Consider the following 27,976-nt stretch of genomic DNA (forward strand, 5'->3'; position numbering starts at 1 on the left):
TCCAGAATATAAGAAACTCTACAGGATAAATAATCCAGTTGTTTCAGCGAATGAATTACAAGGGGAGAAAAATAGAAGCTACAGATTATTAGAAGACAAAGAATCAAATTAAAATTATGAATCTTGGATCTTAACTCAAAGCTCTAAAAGAGTATGTGGGTTTTTTAAAAGCAATAATCAGGGATTAAGGAATTAACTTTTAGGCATGATAATAGTATTGTGGTTATTGTTTTAGAGACCTTACGCTTTAGAGGTACACACTAAAATACTTATAAACATTTGGGATTTACTTCAAAGTTCTTTGGGGGGAAGGAAGATTGGGAGCGGGTAGAGATAAAGCAATACTATGAGTTTATAATGGTTAAAGTAGGATGGTGATTGCATGAGGATTCACTTATACATGTTTGAAATTTTCTATTCTAAAAATCTCTCTAAATAGAAAAATACAGAAAACAAAATATTTGACATTTGAATAGGTATAAAGCTACTACCATTACATGGGAAAATTCTCTTCTGAGGCATTTTTGAAGCATTGTCCATAAGCTTTGGCCTCTAAGCACACCGTGGAGCCCAAGTGGGAAAGACAGCAAGGACTGACTTTCTAGAAGCTTATCTCAAGATTTCAACTGGCTGAAAACCCAGACACCTGTCTAGCTAAGTGTATGATCAAAGAGAATCTACAACTAAGTTCAGGTGAACAGAAAAGAGCATTGATGAGCAACTCGCAGCCCCTGGTGGCCCCATGCTCCCATCCAGCTTTGGAACATGAACCTCTCAGAGAAGGTCAAACTCAGGCCAGGTCAGCCCCCATGTTCTACAGACCTGAAGACAGAGGTTTGGGAAACGCCTTCCATTGGGTTTGGCTGCAAGGTGGCCAGCATTAAGCTTTGCCAGGCTTGCATGGGAAGTGGGAAAAAACAAGCTGATTTTGCATCTGGACCTCAGTGTTGCTGAAAAGTCTAGTATCTCAGACAGTAGATGTCTCAGACACATCCTGGTTAGTACAGCCCTGATGGGCCAGGTCATTCGCTAAATCAAAATTAAACACCATGGCTCTCTCCAAATAAGTGGATAAAATAACGTTTCAAAATGGAGTAATGCAAGTCTTTGTGTTGAAATCATTACCATTTATCTTTTTACAACAGAAAATGGGGGGGAAATCTCAGTAAAAGAATAGTAAGAGGCATCATGAGACAAATCACACAAAAAGACTAACTTTCTCAGCAGCCAGCATTCAGAGGCACAGAATTACAACACTGCGGTGCAGTCCATGCAAATCACGCAGTCTCCGCAATTTCAGACAGGAAGGAGACCCTTTCGTGATGGCAAAATAATAAAAGAAACCTTAAAGAGTTACAATTGCTGCATCTTCTCATTTTTAAAGAAATGCATTTTTTAATGCCCATAAACATCTTTATTGTTCCTAAATTGGCACTCTCATGCAGAACAGATGGCTACCAGCTCATCATCTCCAGTTAGCACTCGGGACCCCAAGCACCTCGGAAGACAAGGATCTAGATGCACCGAGGACAGACATTACTCCGTAACAAGAGGTAGGCGGTGAACGCATTTCAGGGCAAGAAGCTGACAGGACCAAGACACAGGCTCAGATCCCAGGTTCAGAAGGTTCATGGGAACATCCACGGGTTCCACATCGGGTGGTTCTTTAGATCAAATACATTCACTAAAATATAAGCTTCACAAGGTCAAGGATTTTCCCATGTTATCCAGTGATACATCTTGAGCACCTACAAGAGTTCCCCGCACACTGTTGGACATGAATAAATATGTGTGAATTAATCAAGTGAGAACACAAAGAAAAGCATTTTATATACTGTACAGTGCTATCAAATATACAGTATTAATACTAGTTCATCTTTCAGACTTATTAGATCTTTATACAGAACTGAATGCTTTTTAAAAATACATCTTTATTCAGTGATCAATAGCAAAATATTAATTTCCTAATAGATATGTGGACAACTGCTATAGTACAAGGAATGGAATGGGGAAACTCTACAGATGAAGGCAGAATGTTACAAAGGGGGCTACGAGTAAAGTAAACTCAATGAGGCTGCCTGAGTGATCACGACTGTGGAGGGAAAGCTCCAGCACCCAAGCGGACTGGGGAAAATGAGTGAGCACGAGAACACCCTCTCACACACCACTCGCCACCAACATGACTAAGAACACGATATTTAATGGTTTTGTGTGGGTGCTTCCAGTGCTAAATCACAAGCTCCAGGAGAACAAGGTCTCATCTTTCTCATTAACCCCTGTATTCCCAGTGCCAGGCATGCAGTAGGTGTTCAATAAATATTAATTAAATGGACGGGAGTAGGGGGGAAGAAGGGAGACAGAGTCTGTATCCTGGCAAATAAGATACAGACCTCAGAAAAATTAGGTTCAAGCTGCCAACACTGGACAAAATTTTGCCTTGACCACCAGCCTTGCTTAGGAGATAGACATGAACATCCAACTTTTGGAGAAAAACCTCAATGTGAACTAAAACTCAGGATATCGTTTCCCCAAAAGATGGTAAGGAAAAATGTTAGCACCACCTAGGCAGGACATGGGAGAGGCCGTGATCTCTGAGAACTCAAAATGAACCAGGCCTTGCCCTTTTTCCTTCTGAACAAGTGGAAAGTAAATGGGTCAAAGTGTCTTTCTGCAACCCATAACCCCTCAACACCCCGTCCAAAGTCCTTCAGTGAGTAAAGATGAATTACATCCTCCAGGGAGGTCTCCCTCTACTTGGTGGTCTTGCAAGGTCCCACCTTGTCCAGCACTTTCCATTAGCAAAAGAGATGCATTTCCACAGGGCACCCTTACTGCACGGGGATCTCCTGGCGATGCTGAGTTTTCTGGTGCCGGTTGAGAATGGACCTCTGGTTGAAGCTCCTCCCACAGGCAGGGCAGTGGTAGGGCTTCTCCCCAGTGTGGATCCTCTGGTGTCTGACCAGCCGCTCCCCTTTACTGAACCGTTTCCCGCACACCTGGCACCCGTACGGCTTCTCTCCCGTGTGGGCTCGCCGGTGCACAGCCAGGTTAGCATTCCTGCTAAAGCTCTTGCCACACTCACAGGTGTAGGGCTTTTCCCCAGTGTGAGTTCTCCGATGCACCTGGAGATGCTGTCTCCGGCTGAAGCTTTTCCAACAGTCTCCACATTTATAGGGCTTCTCCCCTGTGTGACTCCGCTGGTGGACCTCCAGGTGGTGTCTCTGACTGAAGGTTTTCCAGCACTCGCTGCACACATAGGGCCTCTTTCCCAGGTGGGTTCTCTGGTGCTTCATGAGATATTCTCTCAGAGTAAACCCTTTCCCACACTCAACGCAGCCATAGGACTTTTCTTCTTCATGGGTTCGCTGGTGTCTGACAAGATTTGAGCTCCGACTGAAGCCTTTACCACACTCGGGGCACTGAAAAGGCTTCCAGAAGGAGCTGTGAGTCTTGAGGTCACTGGGCATAGGTAGGAGGCCATGCTGGGGGGGAGGCCCTGGCATGTTTCCCACAGAGTTACCAGGCTCCTGCTCACAGGTTCCTCCAAGCTCAGGGCTCTGGAGAGCAGCTTCCCCAAACCTCTCTGACGTCCCCTGAGCAAGCAGGCCTTTGAGTTCTGCCTGCTGGATTTTTGCCTCCTTTTCCTTGCTCCCAATACCTGCAGGACAAAGGAGACACGCACTGATTCTGTAACAGCTAGGAAGTAAATTTATATTCAAACTAATTCCTTCTTTTTTCCTTCAACCAACGACCCCCATACATTTTACTTTTCTGACCCTAAAGCCAAACTTTCCTATTACTTCTTTCCATCTTTGTCATGGACTGAATGTCTGTGCCCCATTTCCAAATTCATAGGTTGAAGCCCTAAGCCCCAGTGGGATGCTATCAGGAGGTGGGGAGAAACCAGAACTCTCTCTCTGAACAAACACAAAGAAGTTGTGTGGCCATGATCCCTCATGACTGGATTAGTGCTCTTATAAAAAAGTAGACACACAGATCTGTCTCTCCCCACTGCCCACCCCTCTCTCTCTGCCGTATCAGGTCAAGTCAAGAAGGTATTGTCTGCAAACCAGGAAGAGGGCCCACATCAGACATGGAATCTGCTGGTACCTTGGACTTCCCAGGCTCCAGAACTGTGAGAAATAAGCGTCTGTTGTTTAAATCACCCAGTCTTTAGTATTCTATTGTAGAAGCCCAAGCTAAGACAAATTCCATGCCTTTTTAGAGAATAGTCTACCAAATTTTAATGTTTTCCTGCTTAACTTTCTAATTCAGACTCTTTTATTTCCTTCAAAATCTAACTCAATGACTTCTTAGAAACACACCCTGATTATTCTCTTACTGTGGATCTCTTCAGCACAAATATATTCAATTAGCAGAATATTCAATTATTCTGTACTTATTTATATATGACTTTGTTGTAACTGCTACTTTACATCCATCCAAACATTTTGCCTTCCTCAGTGACTATAATCCCGTTCCAGCAATGGTGAGTTACTTGCAGTTCTCCATAGCACACATTCGCCTGCTCAGGTCACTGTCCCTACTCACAGTGCTCCTTCCACCTAGCCTTGTTTCACCAATCTGGGTCTCCTGGGAGCCCAGCACAGTGCCTGACTCAAGGAAGGTGCTTAATGACGGCTGCATGAACAAACGAACCTAGTTTGTCACTGACATTCTTATACCAGACCACCTCTACTACAGCATCTTTATTAAGACCAAAATGCCTTGAACGCTACTGAAATGCCTTGCCCCTTATAGAAGTCCTTCCTCTGATCCCTCTTATACTCTCTCTAAATTAACAGAATAATTGTTTATAGGAGAACAAGAGGAAAGGGAAGAGAAAAAAGATGAGAAAAGGTAATAGGAAGCAAGGAAGGCAAGAGAAAATGGAAAGTGGTACTTAGATTGAAAAAAAGAGTCTTTTCAGGCAAGATCATTAAAAGATAAAAAGAAAAGAGACGCTAGATGAAAGGTGGAGGCAAGATAGGTGGGAGCGGAGTCCATTTCCCCTCAGCACCAGTGAAACGCCTAGCTGATCTGAGAAACAGAGCGAACAGCCAACAGTATTCCAGGATATATGAAGATCGGAGACCAAACACTGTAGAGGCCATTGAAAGATCAGACAGAAGAGTGCTTAAAGACAATAATGTCCTTGGGACCAGCATGGGATGAGGTTAGCTGAAACCCCCAGCCAGGGCTGCAGGATCTGCTGCAAGATTCTTGGGAGAGAGCCAGGCTGGGCTGCGTGAGAGGCCAGGTGCTTGTTTGGACCCGGGGGCTTGAATAGGAGGAATTTCTCGAAAAGAAAAAGAGAAAATAGAGGCACTCAGAGGCTGTTTAGAGAATTCTCCACAGCAGCCGTGGCCTCTTGCGCCTCCACTCCACTCCCTCAGCCCCTGGACTGTGAAGATGGGATAAGCAGCCCCAGCACACACCTGCAGCCCAGGTCGGTGCACACCCAGATCAGCAGCCAGGCTGCCTGGCCGCACAGACTCAAAGCCCCCAGGTAGGTGCGCACCCCAATCAGCGGCCTGGGTGCCCACACCTGAAGCCCCGGATGGATGTGCACCCTCATCAGCAGCCCAGCTGCCCAGGTGCACACGCCCAAAGCCCCCAGTTGGTGCGCACCCCGATCAACAGCCTGGGCGCCCACACCTGAAGCCCCAGGTGGGCGCGTACCCCAATCAATGGCCTGGCTGCCTGCAGGCGACTACGCCTGAAGCACTGGGGACTGAACACCTCCTACCTAGCCCCTGTGCACAGAGCCCTGCAGGGCCTACTCGCTCTCTAGGAGGAAGGCAGAACGCCCAGCAGAGGGGAGCTGCAGGGCTAGGGAATACTGCAGTCCCCGGACAGACTTGACTCAGTAGGGAGCTGAACTACCCTGAAGGAGCACCGAGAGCCCCTAGCATCTAAGACAGCAAAGAGCAAGAAGGTGGAGTGTGAGTTGCCCCTAATTGGTGCACCTCAAGGACAGCACAACTGGTGGACTAAAGGCCTAGTGGGGAGCAGAAGGACCCCGAGGAACTGGACTGGAGGCTGGACAACAGCAAAGAGTGTGGCTCAGGGAGGGAGAAAAGTGAAACCAATCTCTCCACCCACCCCCTCCCGTTTCACAGATCTGAAGACCAGCAGAACTGATCTGACTGGTTTAAAACCAGCAGAAAACTTTTATTTTTTTAATTCCTTCTTCCTTTCTGTCCTTTTTTTCATTCCTTCTTCCTTCCTTCCTTCACTTTTTTATTCCTTCTTCCTGCCTTCTTTTATTTATTTATTTATTTATTTTAATTTTTGTTAAAATTCCTTTTTCTTTTCTTTCCTCTGATCTTTTTTTATTTCTTCTTCCATTCTTCCTTCCTTTCCTTTTCTATTCCTTTTTCCTTCCTTCCCTTCTTCTTTTTCTTTCTCCTTTTCCCAAAGGTGAGACAATAACACCTAGAGCTCTGAAAAGACCAGAGTTAGACCTAAACAGGGGTCATCCTAATAACCTAGACAGTGAGACAAATTTCACTTTGCTACCCCAGAGAACTTGCAAGGTGGGAATGGTGAACACCAGTACACCTGCTGGAAGAGGAAACCCACCAACAAAGGAACCACCAACAGATAACAACAGAGGAAGGTGAAGAAAGGAGTGGAAGCCACACTAACCTCAATCCAGGATTGATCTGGAAATACAACTAAATAGTGGAGAAATTACTCAGAACAAACAACTGAACAAGATCGAGAGAGAAGCCTCAAAACCTTGCACACACAGAAGAATCAGCTCCAACACAAACTGTCTACATCTGCACAACAGAATACAAGACATGGTAGATGGAGTGACCTTCAATTAACCAGCTCGAGGGAAGGACCCATCAAAGAAAGACCCAACAACAATCAAAACCCAAAGACATACACAGAGCCAACATAAACGACAGTCCAAGACCAGCAAGCTCAGGAGATTAAGGAGATGGCACCACTGAATCCCACTGGCATTCTACCATAGAAGTTCATACCATAAACCCACGGAGTCAGAACAGATCAATTTAAGAAGCAGAGGCTAGCGAGTCTCACAAACAATAGGAAGACAAAGAAACAATCCCCAAATGAAAGGAAAGAAGGAAGCCTCAGAAAGAATGCTAACTGAAATATAGGCAAGTCAACTATTAGATACTGAGTTCAAAGCAATGGTTATCAGGAAGCTCAATGAGCTCACAGAGAATTACCAGAAACTACAAGGAAACTACAATGAACTCACTGCAAACTATATCAACATGAAAAAGGAAATAGAAACTACCAACAAGGGCCAAGAGGAAATGAAGAATACAATTTCTGAACTGAAGAACACAGTAGAAGGAATCAAAAGCAGACTTGATGAAGCAGAGGATCTGATCAGCGAGCTGGAGGACAAAGTAGAAAAAAACAGCCAGAATGAGCAAGAAAAGGAAAAGAGGCTCAGAAAGAATGAAGAGGGATTAAGGGAAATGCAGGACAACATCAAACGTAACAATATCCGTATAATAGGGATACCAGAAGGAGAAAAAGAAGAGCAAGGGATAGAAAACTTGTTTGAAAAAGTAATGATGGAAAATTTCCCTAATCTGATGAGAGAAAAAGTCACACAAATCCAGGAAACACAGAGAGTGCCAAGCAAGAGTAACCCGAAGAGGCCCACTGCAAGACACATCATAATTAAAATGGCAAAATTCCAAGACAAACAAAGGATCTTAAAGGCAGCAAGGGAGAAACAGGAAGTAACATACAAAGGGGCCCCAATAAGGTTAGCAGCTGATTTCTCAATGGAAAGCCAGAAGCAATGGCTCCAAGCCAGAAGAGAATGGCAAAAAATATTCCAAGTAATGAGAACCAGAGGCCTGCAACCTAGGTTACTTTACCCAGCAAGGCTCTCAATCAAGATAGAAGGCCAAATAAAGAGCTTCCCAGACAAAAGACGTCTAAAAGAATACACCTCCACCAAACCAGCTCTGCAAGAGATGCAAAAGGGATTGCTCTAAGGAAAGGAAGGAAAAGAGAAAGAGAGAAGAACTCAGGTATGAAAAAATGGCAATGAATAACTACCTATCAATAATAACCTTAAACGTAAATGGATTAAATGCTCCCATCAAAAGACACGGAATAAGCTGAATGGATAAGAAAGCATGACCCACACATATGCTGCCTACAAGAGACCCACCTCGGGACAAAAGACCTACACAGACTGAAAGTGAAGGGCTAGAAACAAATCTTCCAAGCAAACGGACAGGAAAAAAAAGCCGGAGTAGCAATACTTATATCAGACAAAATAGACTTCAAAAGAAGGGCCATAAAGAGAGACCCAGAAGGTCACTTCATAATACTCAAAGGAAGAATCCACCAAGACATAAACATTGTAAATATATATGCACATAACATAGGAGCACCCAAATACATAAAGAAAATCTTGGAGGACTTCAAGAAAGATATTGACAGCAACACAATTATAGTAGGGGATTTTAACATCCCACTGTCAAAAATGGACAGATCTTCCAAACAAAATATCAACAAGGATATTGTGTCACTGAACAATACCTTAGATGAAATGGACTTAACTGATACATATAGAGCTTTTCATCCCAAAGAAGCAAAATACACATTCTTTTCAAGTGTCCATGGAACTTTTTCAAAGATAGACCACATGTAGGGCACAAAGCAAGCCTCAACAAATTCAAGAAAATTGAAATTATATCAAGCATTTTCTCTGACCACAAGAGACTGAAACTAGAAACCAACCCCAAAGGAAAAAACCCAAAACACTCAAAATCATGGAGATTGAATAGCATGCTATTAAACAATGAATGGGTCAAGAACGAGATTAGGAAAGAAATTAAAAAGTTTCTGGAAACTAATGAAAACGAACTCACAACAACCCCAAACTTATGGGACACAGCAAAGGCAGTCTTGAGAGGGAAGTTCATAGACATACAGGCCTACCTAACAAGATAGAAACATTTCAAATAAACAACCTAACCCTACGCCTACGAGAACTCGAGGAACGACAACAAAGACAGCCCAGAGCAAGTAGAAGGAAGGAAATAACCAAGATCAGAGTAGAGTTAAATGGCATAGAGACTAAAAGCACAATTCTAAGGATCAATGAATCCAGGAGCTGGTTCTTCGAAAAGATAAACAAAATCGACAAGCCCTTAAGCAGGCTCATCAAGAAAAAAAGAGAGAGGACCCAAATAAACACAATCAGAAATGAAAGAGGAGAGACTACAACTGATACCACAGAAATACAAAGGATTGTAACAAATTACTACGAAGAACTGTATGCCAGAAAACTGAAAACCTAGATGAAATGGACAAATTTCTAGAAAAATATAACCTTCCAAAACTCAATGAAGAAGAAGCACAAAGCCTGAACAGACCAGTAACGCCTGATGAAATTGAAACAGTAATCAAAAAGCTTCCGACATACAAAAGCCCTGGACCGGATGGTTTCACAGAAGAATTCTACAGAGCATTTAAGGGGGAGCTAACCCCCATTCTTCACAGATTATTTCAAAAAATTCAAGAAGATGGAAGACTCCCAAACTCGTTTTACGAAGCCAACATCATCCTAATCCCAAAACCAGATAAAGACACAACGAAGAAAGAAAACTTCAGGCCAGTATCGCTGATGAACATAGATGCTAAAATTCTCAACAAAATATTGGCAAACCGCATCCATCAATACATTAAAAAGACCATACACCATGATCAAGTGGTATTCATCCCAGGGATGCAAGGATGGTACAATATTCACAAATCAAGAAACGTAATACATCACATAAACAAAAGGAAAGACAAAAATCACATGATCATATCAATAGATGAGGAAAAAGCATTTGATAAGGTACAGCACCCATTTATGATAAAAACACTCAGCAAAGAGGGAGTAGAGGGAGCATTCCTCAACATGATAAAGGCCATATACGAGATTCCTACAGCCAACATCATACTCAATGGACAAAAACTTAAGAGCTTTCCCACTAAGATCAGGAACAAGACAAGGATGCCCTCTCTCACCACTCCTATTCAACATAGTATTGGAAGTCCTAGCCACAGCAATCAGACAAGAAAAAGAATTAAAAGGCATCCAAATTGGAAAAGAGGAAATGAAACTGTCACTGTTTGCAGATGACATGATAGTGTACATGGAAAATCCTATAGACTCCACCAAAAAACTACTCGACCTAATAAACGAATTTGGCAAAACAGCCGGATACAAAGTCAATACTCAGAAATCAAAGGCATTCCTGTATACCAACAATGAAACAGCAGAAACAGAAATCAGGAAAAAAATCCCATTTGATATAGCAACAAGAAAAATAAAGTACCTAGGAATAAACCTAACCAAGGAGGTAAAAGACCTGTACTCAGAAAACTACACAACATTGAAGAAAGAAATTAAAGAAGACACAAACAAATGGAAGCATGTACCATGCTCATGGATTGGAAGAATTAACATCATCAAAATGGCCATACTACCCAAAGTGATTTATAGATTCAATGCAATCCCTATTAAGAGTACCCATGACATATTTCACAGATATAGAACAAACATTTCAGAAATTCATATGGAACCATAAACGACCCTGAATAGCTGCAGCAATTTTGAGAAAGAAGAACAAAGCAGGAGGGATCACAATACCTGATATCAAACTGTATTACAAGGCCACGGTAATCAAAACAGCCTGGTACTGGCATAAAAACAGGCACATAGACCAATGGAACAGAACAGAGAGCCCAGAAATAAACTCAAGTCTATACAGTCAATTAATATTTGACAAAGGAGGCAGGAGCATAAAATGGAGCAAAAACAGTCTCTTCAACAGATGGGGTTGGGAGATCTGGACAGCTACGTGCAAAAAAATGAAACTCGATCACCAACTTACAACATACACGAAAATAAACTCAAGATGGATAAAAGACTTAAATATAAGTCGTAACACCATAAAAGTCCTTGAGGAAAACATTGGCAGGAAAATCTCAGACATTCCACGCAGCAACATCCTCACAGACACATCCCCTAAAGCAAGGGACATAAAGGAAAGAATAAACAAATGGGACCTCATCAAAATAAAGAGCTTCTGCATGGCTAAAGAAAACAGCACCAAATTACAAAGAGAACCAACAGTATGGGAAAACATATTTGCCAATGATACCTCAGACAAGGGCCTGATCTCCAAAATATATAAAGAACTCATACGACTCCACTCCAGGAAGACAAACAACCCAATTAAAAAATGGGCAAAGGACTTGAACAGACACTTCTCCAAGGAAGACATACAGAGGGCCCAGAGACATATGAAAAGAAGCTCAGCATCACTAGCCATCAGAGAGATGCAAATTAAAACCACAATGAGGTATCATCTCACACCAGTCAGAGTGGCCAACATAAACAAATCCACAAACAAATGTTGGAGAGGATGTGGAGAAAAGGGAACCCTAGTGCACTGTTGGTGGGAATGCAGACTGGTGAGGCCACTGTGGAAAACAATATGGAATTTCCTCAGAAAACTAAAAATGGAACTGCCCTTTGACCCAGCAATTCCGCTGCTGGGATTATACCCTAAGAACCCTGAAATACCAATCCAAAAGAACCTATGCATCCCAATGTTCATAGCAGCACAATTTACAATAGCCAAGTACTGGAAGCAACCGAAGTGCCCATCAGCAAATGAGTGGATCAAAAAATTATGGTACATTTACACAATGGAATTCTACACAGCAGAGAGAAAGAAGGAGCTTATACCCTTTGCAACAGCATGGATGGAACTGGAGAGCATTATGCTAAGTGAAATAAGCCAGGAGGTGAGGGACAAATACCATATGATCTCACCTTTAACTGGAACATAAACAATAGAAGAAAAAAGCAAACAAAATATAACCAGAGACATTGAAGTTAAGAACAATCTAACAATAGCCAGAGGGGAGTGGGGAGGGGACAGTGGGGAGAGGGGATTACAGAAACTACTATAAAGGACACATGGACAAAATCAAGGGGGAGGGTGGAGGCAGGGGAGGGAGGTGGGTTCAGCTGGGGTAGGGTGGAGGGATGGGGAGAAAATGCAGACAACTGTAATTGAGTAACAATAAAAATTTTTAAAAAAGATAAAAAAAAAAGAGACAGTACATGCTTTCTGAATTGATTAAAATATCATGGACACAGCTATCAACCCTGAGGTATTCTTTTGTTTCACGAACTTTCTGTGAAAGTGAATGTGTACAAAAAATAAATGGAGAGTTTAAAGAATTTTCATAATGAACACACCCCTATAAACAGCATCTAGTTTAATTACCAACACCCAGAAATTCCTCTCCCATCCCCTCTAGGAGCAACTGTATCCTGCTCTCAGGGTAACATACTATCCAGATTTTTATCACCATAAAGCACATTTACCCGTTCTTGAACTTTACATAATCTATCCACATTGTTTCTGGCTTCTGCTCAATATTACTATGCTTGTGGGATTCATACATATCGTGGTGAGTACCTGTAGTTACACTACATTCTTTTTCACTGGTGTGAGTATTACAGTGTAAAAATATATTCCAACCTATTTAGTATTTTCACTGATGTTCATTTTGGTAGTTTCCAGATTTGAAGTGTTATGAATAGTAAAACTAAAACTAAATGCAACGTGTGAACTTTAACTGGACCCTAAGGAAAGGCAAATGTGTATTATATACTACGGAACTGAGGCCTGAAAGTGTTCATTTTCTCAGGCCTATCCTACGCAGCCATTGATGCCAGAACTGCAACTGCTGGGGAATGAATGTGAGGAAGACCTGAAGGTCGAAGCAGCTATCAGATGGTGTGTCTGAGAAGCAGACCTCCACCTCACCCAGCCTCAACATAAGCGCTTAGGGAAGTACTTGGGTTGTTCTGAAGCAATGAGTGGCTAAGAGAACAAACATACAGCCAGAGTCTCTAGAATGGTCAAAAAAGGCCAGGATGGTATAAACCCCCAGGAACAAGGGGGCAGAATCCTCCCGCACATATTGGCATCACTGGCAGAAGTACACCACTGATGGGGATTAAGACGCTGGAATGATGGGACCTCTATTTGGGACACGCTGCACGAGACACTGCACTGTATGGTTACCTCTGAGGGTTTCTACATCCTCTGCCACCGGTAATCTTCCATCTCTTTCTCATGGTGTGACGACCTTGTACTGGACCCAGGTCTCCTGAGCCCTTCCTCTAGTGCCCCTCACACTACTCCATAATGAGCATTATTATTATTTTTTAATATACACGAGTTGCTTTTATTTTGTCAACTTTTTTTCTCTATGAATATTGTAGGATTTTTTAAATCATTTAAACCATTTTAAGTGTACAGCTCAGTAGTATTAAGTATGTTCACACTGTTACACAACTAATCTCTAGAACTCTATTCATCTTGCAAAACTGAAATTTTGTCTCCATTAAGCAACTCCCCATTCTTTCCTGCCCCAAGTCCCAGGTAACCACGAATCTACCTTCTGTTTCTATGAATTTGACTATTCGATTATAGATACTACATATAAGTGTGATCATGCAATATTTGTCCTTTTGTGCCTGGCTTGTATCACTGAGCATAATGTCCATAATCAGCATTATTATAGGCACTTGGGGTCTTCAGCTGACTGTTAAAATCATGGAAGCAGGCACCTTTATTTTTAACCCTTCACAGTGACTACTAGAATGTTGGCCACATAGCAAATGCCAAATAAACATTTTTGGGTGAATAAATGAATGAATGCTCACTGACTATAAAGAAATCACTTAATAATACTTATACAACTAATAAAAATACCTAACACTATCATGTTTGCCAAATGTTTAGATTTATTATCTCATTAAATCCTCACAACGCCAAGAGACAGTGTTGTATGAGTATCCCCATTTTACAACTGAGAAAACTGAGACCTGGAAAAGTCAAGGGAGAAGCCCAAGGACACAGTGAGTGGTGAAGCCAGCATGGGTTCTCTCAGGTTCTAAAGGAAGTACAATAATACTCCTACTCATCCCTCAACATATATCAAGACAAAAAAAGGCTAGGTGAGGTCAGGATGTATGAGTGGTCAGTACATAACTTACAAAGAAGTTATTAAAGGGAAAAAAAGAGAATCAGAGAAAACAAAGAACAGGGCCAACCTCATTTCTTTTCCTGTCTCCACCGTGCTCCCCATTCAGCCCAGAGAGACTTTCCACACTATTCTTCCCTCTGGAACAACCCCCCAACCCCTGCAGTGCCCCCTGCTGGCTTTCCCAGTAGGGCCTTCACCCTGATAACCCTTCCCACCTCTTTTCCTGCTCATGTTTCCTGCACATGAGCTCTTTACAGGTGCGTGATGGCCAAGTCCTCCCACCTCTCATCTCAGGTAAAACCCAGCCATCATGTGACACAGGCCAAACCAGAGCTCTGCTTGCTCCATGACACAGGCCCACACTAACCCTTCCTGTCTCTAAAACCATACCATGCATTCTCATGCCCTCCTCTACACGTCGACTCTGTATGTTCCGAAGGTTTCATGTACATCAGTCCTCCCCGACACAAAGTTAAGCTGGGACCTACATGCAGAGGGCGTTCAATAAACACATGCTCAACGAGTGAGATCAGAGGTTCTATCTTTTGCTGCTTTTCTCTTGCTCTCAAGCCCTCAGTACCCTTCAATCATGTACACAGATTAGGTGCTCAGGAATCCTAAAGACCAACCTGTCCCATCACAGCCAGAATAACTACCTCATGTTTTCTTGCCTCTTGCCTTCTCGTCTGCCACAGCAATGCACCTGGCTAGTTCTCACACCCTTGGCCCATGCTCTTTGGGCCCATTTATTCCTCTGCCATGACATCCCCTTCCTTTGACAGTAGCACCAGGTTCTGAAATCTGGGACAAAGTTGTAGCTTCCAAAATGCCTGTTTTTTACCTGAAAACAGTCTTACCTGGAGGTGAGACACCACAGGCCTGTGGTTCCACATATTCCCCAAAGCAGTCTATCTGGGCAGGGGTCACATGCCTCCACTCCTCTTCTGGGAAGGCCAGAGCCATATCTTTAAATGGTCCCAACACCTGAAAAAAACAGGAGACTGCTATGGATAAAGAAATAATCCCAAAACAGGAGAAATCTAAAAGCAGAGTGACCAGAGGGGACAATACTCTAGAGAAGAACAAAGCAAGAAGATGGAAGGAACCAGGGTCCCTAGCTGGCCTTGGGAGCAGAAGTGCCCGCCTATCACCAAAGCGTAATGAACTGGTTCAGCCACTTTATTTTTCAGTGTCTGTAGATGATTAGCCTGTACCTAAAACACACAGCATCTAATTTCCACTTTCCAATCACCTCCACTTAATCCTTAAGCCTGATTGAGACTGAAAGCTGCTATTTACCCCTCATCTCAAACTGATTTTCCATCAGAGGTAAGTCAACGTTTGGGCAAGCCGTGTCTTGATGCCATGTTAAAATAAGCGCACTGTCATTCACGATACCATGAAGAACTATTACGATAGATGAGGAGGGTCTGACCAAATTAAAACACGCTGCTGTCGTTCTGCATTTTCCCCAAACCCCACCCACAGAAATCAGAAACAGGGAATGTCACTGGCATCAAACCTTGCTCAATACTAGCTGTAGCTAGATCAGACTCGACTCACTTCTTTTTTTCTGCCATGAACTTTCTACAGTGAATTCTTAACTTTAAAACTCGGCCCTTTCGGAAAGGTGCCGCACTGGTAATTCCTCACCACCCTGGTAATCTCATGGAAGAGACTTACAGTGTGGCAAGAATGCCCATCTTTGCTCTAGTTACCCCAGACTTGTGGCAGGCTAAGAAGTGCAAGCAAGGCCAGAACTCCTGGTGTGGCCGGTACAGAGACCAGACAGACCACTCTGCTCAGTACTCCTGGAGCCCCCAACCCTGAGTCAGCTACACTCCTGCTAACATGGGGGAAGGGGAGGTCCAGATGAAGAGCAGCAGAAGTATCCATAAAGGATAGCCACAAAGGGTTACCGATCTCCTGGCCAACAGCCACAGCCAGGATCAGGTCAACGGGGTTTCTATCAACAATGTCCTCCGCCCTACTATTAAAATAGTAATACTGGGTCAATAAAAAACCCCAAAGAGTAACACAAACAAGTGAACTGAGCCTTACGCCAGGACCCTAAGGTGTAGGCTCAATTCAAATTAACAACTGAGGAGAGTGAAATGGAGAGAACAAAGCCCATCAGGACAAGAAAGGTGGAATAATTCAACTTTGTGGATGGATCTCTGTGGTGCATAGAAACCTCGGGAAAGTGAACCTCATTCAAAGCAATGTCATGAGCACCGAAAGGGCAGAGGCACAGCTCACCTGGGACCCAGCCGTAAGGAACCCAACGGCCATTTCTTGGTCTCTGGTGTTCACTGGGGGGAAGCCAGGACCAGCCTGAAGAATTGGCAGAGCTGAGCAGGGGGGAAAAAGCATGAGCAGAATCAGTGCTATCTTAGTTAGTTCATTTAAAGGTGTCCAATGCCTGACACAGAAACCCAGAAACCAAAAGAAAATTCCAGACAGATAGGAATTTGTGTGTATCCTACCCTGTTCTCAGCTGGGAAGATGGTCCCAACCCAATACACCCGTCTCTTCAGTGCTATGCATGCTCCCTACTCTGGAAATAATTCCCTTTGAGATTCAGTAACAGAATAAAGGCACACATTACTTTTAGGGATATGGCTGGTCTGCCTACTTAAAAATATCTCTACACGTCAGCTAAATATTTCCTGATGGTCTCAAGAAGGGATGTGAGGGAAAGGAGACAAATGATAAAAGAGCATGTTCTCAGATACACCTTGAAGAAATTAAAGATTCAAGGTATAGAAAACAATTTCACTTCATCGGTTTCCTACTAAAATCAAGGAAGTTGCCAAAAAACCTCAGAATTACGAGGCAGAACCCCCCCCCACCCAAACCAGAATTATCTCTGGAGGGTGGGCCCCTTGAAGTACAGGCTACCCAGCCATGAGTGTTCTAGGAACCCATCTCTATCACAGTACCAGGTGGCATTGCTGTGAGAGGCTGCATTTGGCTTCAGTGAACTTTTTTGAAGACTCTGTCAACATGGTTGTTCATTTCATGATGGGTGATTTACGAGCACACCTGACCACACCACGCTGTGTATTCAGTAGTTTTTGAGCAAAAATGGCATGACGCCTATGTCCCACCCTCCCTATTCACCCGACCTTGCCCCAAGCAACTTTGTTTCCCTGGATGAAAAAGTCATTAAAGGTAACATCCTGCTGTGGAAGAGGTGAAACAAAAAACGGCAGAAGCACTAAAAGGCATCAAAATCGACAAGTTCAAAAACTGTTCTGAGCAGTGGGAAAAAGGCTTACTTAATAGGTGTATTGCATCAAGTGAAGAGTACTTTGAAGGTGACTAAAGTTTAAACATGTAAAAATAAATAATTCTTATAAATAAATTCTGGGGGATTTTTTTGCCTCCCTCCTTACCCCTCCTCCCCTCTCCCTCCCAACACACACACCTCACAGGTAACTTAGTTTATCAACTGCTGGGCTTGTAAAGGAAAGAGAGAGGGATAGGGCACAAAGCACCATTTCCTGTGACCTTACTTCCTGTTTGCATCTTACCCTGCTCCTGGAAGGCCTGTGTCCCAGCACCCGGGTCCTGATTGAGGTGCTCCTCAGTGCCTTGTTCTAGGCCTTGAACTCCTTCCCCAGGGGGCATCCCCCACTCAGGCTTGACTTCCACTGGCCCCAGGTGGACACCAGGTTCCCAAGGGCTTCCACAAAGTGCTGTCTCCTCCTGCTCTCCCTGCACGTGGCATGGAACCTAAGAAGAGGCCCAAAAACCTATTTCAAATGAGGCCTGGTTATGAAGGGAGTTGAATTAAAATCTAAAAAGAGAGCCAAGGAAAGAACTATTTCAGCTGCAGGGGAGAGGAAGGACAAGCTGGCTCAGCTCTTCTCCAGGACATCAGTGAGAAGGTGAAAAGGAAGCTAAACTACCCTTCTCAGGCTCTGAGCAACGTTTATGTGTCCATGCCATTTTATAAGGATCCCTTCTGTCTGCCTGAAATACAGATCAAATTCCACCATGAATAACATCACAAAGAGCCTAAATATTGTTTCAATACTAGAAAAAAAAAACCCTCTCCAGTTACAGATGCTGAAAATAAAAACTACAAAGCCTAAACTGTGCAATAAATTAGCTGGTGAGAAAAAGTTGCTCTCTTCCTTCCCAGCCAACGATCATGTGACTATATCAGAGAGGCACAGAGAATGGCCAGAGTCCCAAGGAAGCACCAGTGGTACAGTTACTTGGCATCACCAGAATACCACCACAGAATCACTATGTGAACCATGTGAGCCGAGGTCCCAGATGTGGAAACCGCACCATTACACACAACTCTTCTTAGTGAGAATATTCACCAAGCGGACTTCCTGCACTCCCACGTGCAGCTCTGGCCAAAGAGGAATGGGTCTAGGAGGGACCTTGGAATCTATCACATCTGCCTTCTTTGAGCCTGAGACTCACAAGGGACATATGGTCAGGCTTCTCCCCTGATGACCAAAAAAGAAGCCCTGGGAATGGCTTTTCTTGCTGAAAACTCCACTGCCCTCCAAAAAGTACCTCTGGGAGTACAGGCTCAGAGATTCTGCATCTAACCCACCCATGGTTCCTCAAACCTTTCAATTTTTTAAATCGCCCCCCACCACACCAACAAAACAAGACCTGAGACCCCCTTCTCACCCACCGCCTTGGCCTCCAGCGCTCTCTCTGTGAAGTCCTCCACCATGGCCACCAGGGCTTTGCCACTCTCCGGGCCATGCTCCCGAATCCAGGCATAGAACTCCCGGGGCAGGATGGTCAGGAACTGCTCCAGCACCAGCAGCTCCAGGATCTGCTCCTTGGTGTGCAGCTCAGGCCGTAGCCACTGGCGACAGAGCTCCTGGAGTTCCCTGAGGGCTTCCTGGGGACCAGCTGCCTCCTGGTAGCGGAACTGCCGAAACCTCAGCCGAAAAGTCTCAGGACTAGGGTCCTCCCTTCCCCTGCCCCATGGCAACTCCTTCTCCAATTTTACCACAGGAACACCCATCTGCTGCTGCTGCGGATCTTCTGCCATTCCTGGACGCTCTTTAAGCATCTTCGCACTCCCACCCAGAAGACTGAGGGTCTGTTGGGAAGACCAGACAATGACCACAAGTGAGACACAGATCAGTCCATCCCAGCTGTCTCTACATCAATGAATATTCTGCTGGAGAACATGTGAATTCCCTTCCATAAGACATTTTCAAAAGACTAAACATACATCTTGAAACTCACATCAGTTCTATTCAGTATTTGCTAACCACTTAGTATGAGCAGAGAATAAATATAAAATGTATAAGGTTTAGCTTATACCCACAAAGACCTCAGGATCCCATTATGGAGATAACACTACAATCAGAGGATATAAGATGGGTAACAATTAGTTCAGTCACCTGGGCCTACCTACTCTTCCGAAACTAAAGGGAATAAACATTCAATACATATATATGCCAGGCCCACAGAAAGTAGAAATACAATAGAGAACAAGACAGGCCAGGTGTTTATCCTTTGAAACTCATATACTAGTACAGCAAAGAGAAAAAAAAAATGTAAGCAAATAAATTAAAATTATAAGTGAGGATAAGTTCTACAAAAGAAGTAGGTAGGGTTCTCTGCTAATGGGGGACAGACAACTTCAGAACACTTTTCTGAAGAGATGACACTTAGGCTGAGACCTGAAGGATGAGAATGAGCTGGTCCTTCAAAGAGCATTCCAGGCAAGAGCTTTGAGGCTAGAAGTTACTCTGCATGCTGGATAACAAGTCAAAGTGCAGTGTGGCTTCAGCAGAGTGCTTCCGGGGAAGAGCTGTACAAGAAGTAGTAGCAGAGGTAGGAAGAAACCAAATTATCCAGGGCCTGGGCCACAGTAAGAATTATGGGCTTTACTCTTACTTCTTGTTTCGGTGGGGAGCTACATGTCTTACAAAGGCCACTTTACCTGCAGTGACAAGAATTAGTGGGGAAAAGGTGGGAAGCAGCACTTACTGTGGTCCAAGCAGGAGATGACGGGTCTTATATCAGGATGGTGGCAAAGAAGCAGACAAAGTTAAGACACATTGTGGAGATAAACCAAAGACTTGCTGGCGGCTTGGGTGTGTGCTCAACCTGAAGACAACAGAGCAACATATATACCATTTCTAACTTGTGTAGGCTTTACCATTTAGAAAACAATATACTCTCATTCAATACTTACAACAATTCTGTATGGTGAGCACTACTTCTCCCAGTTTTCAGATGCAAAAACTGAAGAGGTAAGAAGTGAGATAGCTGGCCAAGGTCAACATTCCAAAATATACAGTTTAGATGAGAAATATGGGAAGCCAAAAAGAGAAAGGTAAATGTAGATTCAAGTACTCCTGAGAAAGAAAAGGCTTGTTCTAGACTGGAGAATGCGGGCAAAGGGGGTGACTTAGGCTGGGGAGTCATATCTGGAAGTCCAAAGTGGGTAAAGGGCTCAGCTTTTAGGGGAAGAGAAGATCACTCTAAATGGAGCAAAGAATGAACAACTGGCAGGAAGCAAATCCAGTTTCTGCTCAATATTCTATTAGGTGTTTATGTATTTATCTACTCTTCTTAAACCTAGTTTACATTTTCAGTCTATTCATTGTCTCTCCTGCATAGATTGTTCTTTCATGATTTTCTAGCTGTTACATTTATCCTCGCGCAAATGTTTACCATTGCGTCTCTGCCTACCAGATTCCCTGAAGACAAGAAATGTCCTCACTCATCTTTTATTCCTCATACCTGACAAACAGAAGGCGTTCCACAGCTATTCATTAAAAGTGTCCTACGTATTGCTCTATAACAACTACGTTCACTTTTCAGAGTTCCGCTTTGGTTCAAGGTCTCGGGTTCGTGGACGAGAACCCAGCATTAGGCCGACTCAGGCCGGGCGGATTGGCAACGCTCCTACCCGAGCCAACCGAGCCAACCGCGGGCGCCCCCTTCCCCCAGCCCGGGTCCCGCCCGCCAGGCCTCGGCGCCGCGGAAGGCAGCTCCGAGGACATGCGCCTCCCTTGGCGTCAATGCCGCTGCCGCCCTAAACTGCACCACGGCTCGGGCCCGAGCCCCGACCACCGCCATTCTTGCGGGCCCAACCCGGCTCTCACCCGAGGCCCCGCACCCGTACCCACGCCAGCCTCCCCAGTGCCCTCCGCAGGCCGGAAGTGGGCCGCTGACGCTGTTAGACAGGTGCGTCAGGGGAGGGCCCCTTCCGTTTCCTCTCTAGGACTCGTGGAGGCCGGACCGTCTCGATAGTCACTCATCCTTTTAGGCCGTTCGGAAGCGCGCCTGGGGCCGCGAGGGGCTCCTTCCCGGGCTAACTGTATTCCTCGAAGCTCTCGGTCTCCCTGTCCCTTTGCGCCTCCATGCCTTTGCACCTGCTTTCCCTCTGTGGGAATGGACTCTCCAGACATACACGGCACACGGCGCCTACCTTTTAGGGGGTTTACAATCCAGTGGGCCAACACGTGTTTATTCCTGGCGCCCCGCTGCTTACTGCCATGCGTAGGGGCTGCGAATGTCGAGGAAAGAACTTAATATACGTTTACATAAGAGAGGCTCGACTGCAGTAGTTGGGGGAGGGTAGTCAGGGAAGTCTTACCGGAGGAGTTGGCACCTGAGCTCGGATTTCAAAGGTGGACCAAAAAGTGAGGTAAGAGTGTCCCCAGCAGGGACACGACGAGCCCTGCGACCGGGAAGGAATTAACCGTATTCCCGCACCATCAGAGCTACTGGAGCAGACGGTTAAAATAAGTATTTCACAAGATAACCTGAAGGCACTAGGAGGCCGTGGAAAGGTTTAAAGGTGGAAAAGAACCAATTTTAGAAAGATGCTGCTGAGAAACTACGAGAAAGACTGAACAGAGGAGACAGAGGTCCGAAGTCCTCAGAACAGAGGACCTGGGGCTTTTGGGGTTGCCCTTGCTTTCCCCTGCCCTTATCTTGCTTTGCCCTAAACCTATGCCTCTCTCTCCCATCTGAGCAATGCTCGTTCTCTTCCAAGAAAACGTACCACCAACAAACTCTGCTTGAACGCTCATGGACTTGCTGATCTGTAATTCTTTACCGTGTCAGCAAGAAGAACCAGGTTTCTCCCACAACACCCGAGCTTCACTCGGCAGAGCGTCCTCTGGCAAAGGAAAAGTTTGCCCATTAGATAATGGTCAGGGCACATTCCTGGGTTACGGGAGTCCTCTGTTGGGGTGTGTGCGATAGGCAACTGATTCTCTCACACACGTCAATGTTTCTCTTTCTCTTCCTCCCTCCCTCCCCCTCTCTCAAAAAATAAATGAGTAAAATCTTTTGCCCTGGCTGGTGTGGCTCAGTGGATTGAGCACCAGCCTGCAAACTGAAGGGCTGCTGGTTCGATTCCTGGTTAGGGCACATGCCTGGGCCAGTTCCCCACTTGGGTGTGTGTGAGAGGTGACTAGTGTTTCCCATGCACATCGATGTTTCTCTCCATCTTTTTCTCCCTCCCTTCCTCTGATGAACAAAATCTTAAAAAATATATAAATAAATAAATTCATTAAAAAAAATAAAAAGCAGACAACTGATTGTTCATCTGGAAAAAGATAACATTGGGTCTCTACCTTATACCACATGTCAGGGTCAAGTCCAGCTGGTCTCACAGGGTCTCAGATTCTTTCATATTATAAATTACAACAACAATCCTACTTGGAAGTAGTGTCGGACAGCCTCCAATGGCTAACCTGCACACACGTCCAAAAGGGATGAGACTGGAATATATCCAAGGCCCAAGAGAAACTGCCTGATTGGCTCAGGCAATCTGGGGAAAATGAACTATACCTAGCGACACAAAAGACATTCTTCAGCTCGCTGTGGAGAAGACACAGCAAAGAGGACATTTCTGAAAGAGTCAGGAGATGATTGAGTCAGATCACAGGTTTCCAGGTCAGCTGTGGAGAGGAGAAAGGGGCTCCTCTGAATCAGAGAGAAAAGAATCAAAGATGGGTGTGATGCTCTAGGTCAGGGCTCAGCAACTTTTTCTATGAAGGGTCAGGTAATAACTATTCTGGGTTTTGTGAGACACACAGTCTGTTGAATATTCTTCGTTTTCACAGTCCTTCAAAAATGTGAAAACATTTTTAGCTCACAGCCAGGGCTGGATTTGACACAAAGGCTGTAGTTCGTTGACTCTTGAAATAGATTATTTTAAAATTATTCTAGAGAGTTATGTAAGGAGTTCATTCTTGGCCTCTTTTCTCAGTGATGTTATCTGCTGAGAGTGCAAAGGACAGTGATAGGCTTGGAGCTTAAATAGTGGAGCAATAGTTGGAGTATCTGTTGTGAGGAATGATGTAGGAAAAAATGTAGGGTGAATGGAAAGACTGTAAAACAACACTAAACACCCAAGTGATTTTCAAAACAAAATGAGTGATAAAATCAATCCACACAATTGCTTGTGCAAGAGGGGGCAGATCTTCAGAAAACAAACAGATTAATCCAATATTGGGGCTTGTCACAATGATTACAAAAATGGCAAATGGAAGGAAAGGAGGGCTCTGATGGGAGGTTGTAGTGAGTGACTGTGGAATCCAAGCTAAGCAGAAAAGAGTGTTGGAAACCGGTAAGATATACAAAGAGAAGCTGAGGAGTCAGAAGTTAGGATGAGACCATGAAGCAGGTTTCATGAATTTTTCAAGTAATGTTACAGCCAAACTAACTGCAAAATGTATATCCTTTCTGTTTTCCACAAACAGAAATTTTGCTATATTCTGTCTGCACTTTGTTTATTCAGTAAACGTATCTTTTCAAATCTACACATATTGATCTACCTCAGTAATACTTTGTTCCATGTATTTTCCATAACTTATGAAGCCTATTGGTGGACATTTAGTTTCTTTCCAACTTTAGGATTTACCACGTATCTGGGATGAACATTATTAATAATTGCTTGTGCACTTTTTGTAAATAAATCTAAAGGATGAATTCCTGTACATGGAATTGCTGGGTCTAAAAGTTATGTGCATTTTGAATTTTGTCAGCTATTTTTGCCAAATTATCCTGCAGAGTTCAGATTTCCATTCCCTGTAACACTAGGGGATAATGTTCATTTCCCCACAATCTCATCAACATTGGATGTTACCAAACTTTCCATCTTTGCCAATCTGATAAGTGAAATGTGCCCCAATTTTTATTTGTATTTTTTTATTTTTTTATTCGTATTTCTTATTTATGAGTGAAGTCAATCATTATTCCTAGCTTCATTAGTTACTTGTAATTCTTTTGCTTGAACTGGCTATTCTTATCCTTTCCTCTGTTTCTGTTGGGTTATTTATCTCTTATTGATATGAAGGGTTTTTGGACATTAAGAGAATTAGCACTTTTTCAAATGTTTTGAAAATATTTTGCTATTTGTCTTTTGCCTTTCTTAGTAAAATTTCATTCACTGCAAGATTGTTTTATGGATTCAAATTCATCTTTAAAAAAAATCTTTTGTGTTTTGTACCTTCCGTACTCCAAGATGATTTTTAAAATCCCCCAAATTCCTTTCCAATATACTTATGGTTTTATGTTATTTCTGTCTGAAATGCAGCTAGTCAAAGAAAAACAATAGAAATCCAGCCTCCCCTGGGCCCCTTTTTCAAATGGCTAGCAAGTTTTCCTCAACACTGTTGAAGAATCTATTTTTCCTTATTGATTTAAAAGGCCAATTTTATCAGCCATTATATTTCTATGTAAAGTTGCCTTTATGTTTGAACTCGTATTCTAGTCTGTAGTCCATCTGTATCCTGTGTCAAGACATGACAAATCATTTTAATTTCTGCAGTTTTATAATATGATTTATATTCAGAAGAGCTTTTCTATATCACTGGCTCTTCTTTCCCACGGTTTAAAGAGATTTTTGAAGAAAATTTAAAAATAGTTGCCTGAAAACTGCAAAGGAAACCAGACACATTCCAACCTCATGCTCCCGGCCTGGAGAGATCAGACTATAACCAAGGGAAGTGGCACTGCCCGAAAGAAAACATCTCAGGAAAGGCGAGCAAATGAAAGCTGCTTTTTCTCTAGCAAAGAACGTGGTACTGAATGTGCTGACAGCATTGGGAGGGACTGAGAAGAAAGAAGGGGGAATAGGAAGAAGGAAAAGAAAGGGACAGAGGGGCAGACAGAGAGAGGAAAAAAATATCTTAACAAAAGAAATGAGATGGGGGTATTGGCTGAAACACAGGGAAGGAGAGGGGAGGAGAGAGGCTGTCATTACCATGGAGAGGAAATAGAAGAGGCAGCAGAGTTTACTTAAAAATATTTAAAAACCTGTTCTGAACATCAGCAGGCCTGGGCTGTAAGGCTTGGCGTTGGAGTAAATACTTCACCTCTCTGGTTCTTTGTTAACAATATGGGTAGAATTATATCTGGCTTGTCTTTACCAGGACAAAGTAAAATGGCAGATGAGAAAGTTGTTTTAGCATTAATTACAGAAACAAAGGTTATAGGAGTTCAAAATGCTGATATGGACAGTTTTGGATATTTGACTTATCCAACTTAGCCTTTAGGATTTAATTTACAATTTTGAATAGGTATAGTTACATGATTCAAGAGTCTAAACCATATAAAAAGTTGCACACAGAGAATTATTGCTCATACCTCTACCCACTTCATGCATGCTATTCCATAATCTACCCCCATTTCTAAAGACTGATTAGTTTTTTTGTATGGCCTTCAAGTGTTTATTTATTTGCAAATACTAACATTCATACATTCTCCCTTTCTTCTCTCCTCCTCTCACACAAAAAGGACGTACACTAGATACCTTGCTTCTTACCATGTGGTAAGTACTAGAAAATATTCTACATCAGTGCATAGAGACCTTTCTCGTTCTTTTTTTAAAGCTGGTGTAGACACAATTTACTTAAAATGTCCCCCCCTACTGATGGCCATTTGAGTTGCTTCTAATCTTTGTTATTACAAATGCTGCAGCAATGCATACCCTGTATCTATGTCATATTAAAATTTGTGTGCAGGCATATCCGTTGGATAAATTCTTAAACAGAGAATGTTAAAGCATCAATGCTAATGGTGGTGTAGATACTGCGGATTCTCCTCAATACGGGTTGTACACCACTTTGCACTTCCATCCACAACATGTGAGTTTCCCCACAGCTTAGACAAACGAATGTGTTGCATTAAACTCTTGCCTTTTGCAGATGTCATAGAAATAGCATTTCAGTGTAGTTGTCTCCATTTTTTTTTGAAAATTTTGCATTTCTTTTCACACATTATTTAATGACATTTTAAAGTTTGTGTTTGCTATCCCCAATACTGGGATCATCGCATCTGCTTCTATTGGTTTTTTCTCGTCGGTCACACTTTTCGATGTCTATGAACTTCGCATTGTATGCCAGTGTTTGTGCATAATGGGAGAGGCTCCAGGCCTCCCGTGATGGGGCAGTGCTTTGTTCCAGAGTATCTATTCATTAAAAAAAAAAAACAAAACAAAAACATTGCCCCATCGTGGAAAGGGTTGACCATTTTGTATCAATTTTCCCAAGTCAACGTTACTCCTTTTAAATAGAAAGGAACTTTATTTTAGTAATTTTTAAAAAATTTTATCTTTAAATATTGGTTCTGTCCCCTTATTTCAGTTCTCTTCCTCAGGGACTCCAATTTTACCTATGTTGGATCTTCTTTACCTGTCTATTATATCTTTCTCTTTCTCTCAAATCCTTTACTTTATTTTCTTCACTTTTATTATTCTTAATATGTTATGTCTTTTACTGTTCTGGTATCTATTCTCCTTGGTGCCAGTTGTAATTTAGTGTTCATTTCTCTTTCCAATTCTTTCCCTTTTTTAAAATGTTTTTCTTAATACTCACCAGAGGATATGTTTATTGGTTTTAGAGAGAGAAGAAAAAACAGTGTGAGAAAGAGACATCATTGTGAGAGAGATGCACTGATAGGTTGGTTGCCTCCTGTACGTGCCCCAACCGGGGATCGATGTATGTGTCTAGACCAGGGATTGAACCCACAACTTTTTGGTGTATGGAACAACACTCCAACCCACTAAGCCACCCCACTGGGGCTCCAGGTTTCTTGAATTATATCAGTTTCTATTTCATATCCTTGTTATATGGCTCTCACCTTCTGTTGTCAGACTATTTCTTCTCTAAGTTCCTATAATTCTGAATTGCAGGCTTTTTCCCCCTAGCTGCAATTGCTTCATTGAGTATTTAATTTGTCTTGGAATGTAGGATTTAATTTTCCTCTATTTTGTGACACTTTTCAGTTGAGTTTTTTTCATGTTCAGACTTTTGCTTCTCTATCTGCATTTTCCTATAATATCCTTATATTGATACTGGTGTTTTACTCTTTTATTTGAATGAGTTTGATTTTTCTGGACCAGCTATTTGCAGATGGATGCTGTGGGAAGCGAGTCAGGTAAGCACAACATTCCCAGTCTCAGTGCGAGGGCTTTTTCTTCCATTGCTACACTGAGGGGTACTTTCTTACATCATAGTGCCCATATAGCCAGGATTCCCCTGATTCTCATATCCTAACAGCTAAAAAGAGCTTGTACTACCATTCACTTCCTTCCTTCTATTCTTCATCTGTTATTATTATGAAAAGATACTGTCACCTGCCTTCCAAGGTGACAGTATCTTTTCACTCTCTCTTGCAAGTGGTGCTTTTTAAATCTTTCCCTTTATGGACTCCCATGCTCTTTCCATTCCTTCTCTGTCTCCTCAACACACATGTCCCATGTTTCTCCTCTCTCCTATTCATAGCCATGCCCTCTCAAAGTGAGTCCTTCTCAGACATCTGAAGGTTAATATTTGCTAATAACTTTTGGAAAATGCCACCACTACAACACCTATATATTTATGGACCCACCCCAATGTGCTCACCATACCACTCTTCCACTTGTGGCTTCCGATAT

The 27,976-nt window shown here is 43.1% G+C and overlaps 1 protein-coding gene across 7 annotated transcripts; it reads right to left on the reverse strand.

The window, feature by feature from the left end:
- Positions 1–1,911: 1,911 nt before the first annotated feature.
- ZSCAN25 (zinc finger and SCAN domain containing 25) lies at positions 1,912–21,249 on the reverse strand. Of its 7 annotated transcripts, none has more exons than XM_045204425.2 (8): positions 21,206–21,249; positions 20,270–20,343; positions 20,062–20,181; positions 18,743–19,162; positions 17,616–17,817; positions 16,339–16,430; positions 14,937–15,063; positions 1,912–3,658 (listed from the first exon to the last, which is right to left on the reverse strand). In XM_045204425.2, exons 4-8 carry the CDS (start codon positions 19,130–19,132, stop codon positions 2,829–2,831), a joined length of 1,641 nt encoding a protein of 546 aa, XP_045060360.1. In that variant the 5' UTR covers positions 19,133–19,162; positions 20,062–20,181; positions 20,270–20,343; positions 21,206–21,249; the 3' UTR covers positions 1,912–2,828. The 7 variants fall into 7 exon arrangements, with proteins under 7 accessions (XP_045060360.1, XP_045060359.1, XP_045060361.1 ...); XM_045204424.2 differs by having other exon boundaries at positions 21,186–21,234; XM_045204426.2 differs by lacking the exon at positions 21,206–21,249 and adding an exon at positions 20,821–20,995.
- Between the last annotated feature and the right edge of the window lie 6,727 nt (positions 21,250–27,976).

This window comes from Desmodus rotundus, chromosome 1 (genome assembly GCF_022682495.2).
Source record: "Desmodus rotundus isolate HL8 chromosome 1, HLdesRot8A.1, whole genome shotgun sequence".
Classification (NCBI taxonomy): domain Eukaryota; kingdom Metazoa; phylum Chordata; class Mammalia; order Chiroptera; family Phyllostomidae; genus Desmodus; species Desmodus rotundus.

Bases quoted from the DNA above. Each gene is read 5' to 3' on its own strand.
- ZSCAN25 (XM_045204425.2), bottom strand. From the start codon at position 19,132: ATGCTTAAAGAGCGTCCAGGAATGGCAGAAGATCCGCAGCAGCAGCAG. The intron at 16,431-17,615 runs GTAAGATGCAAA...CCCCCTGCTCAG, and splicing joins ACAGGCCTTCCAGGAGCAGG to CTCTGCCAATTCTTCAGGCT. The intron at 15,064-16,338 runs GTGAGCTGTGCC...TGTTTTTTTCAG, and splicing joins TCCTTACGGCTGGGTCCCAG to GTGTTGGGACCATTTAAAGA.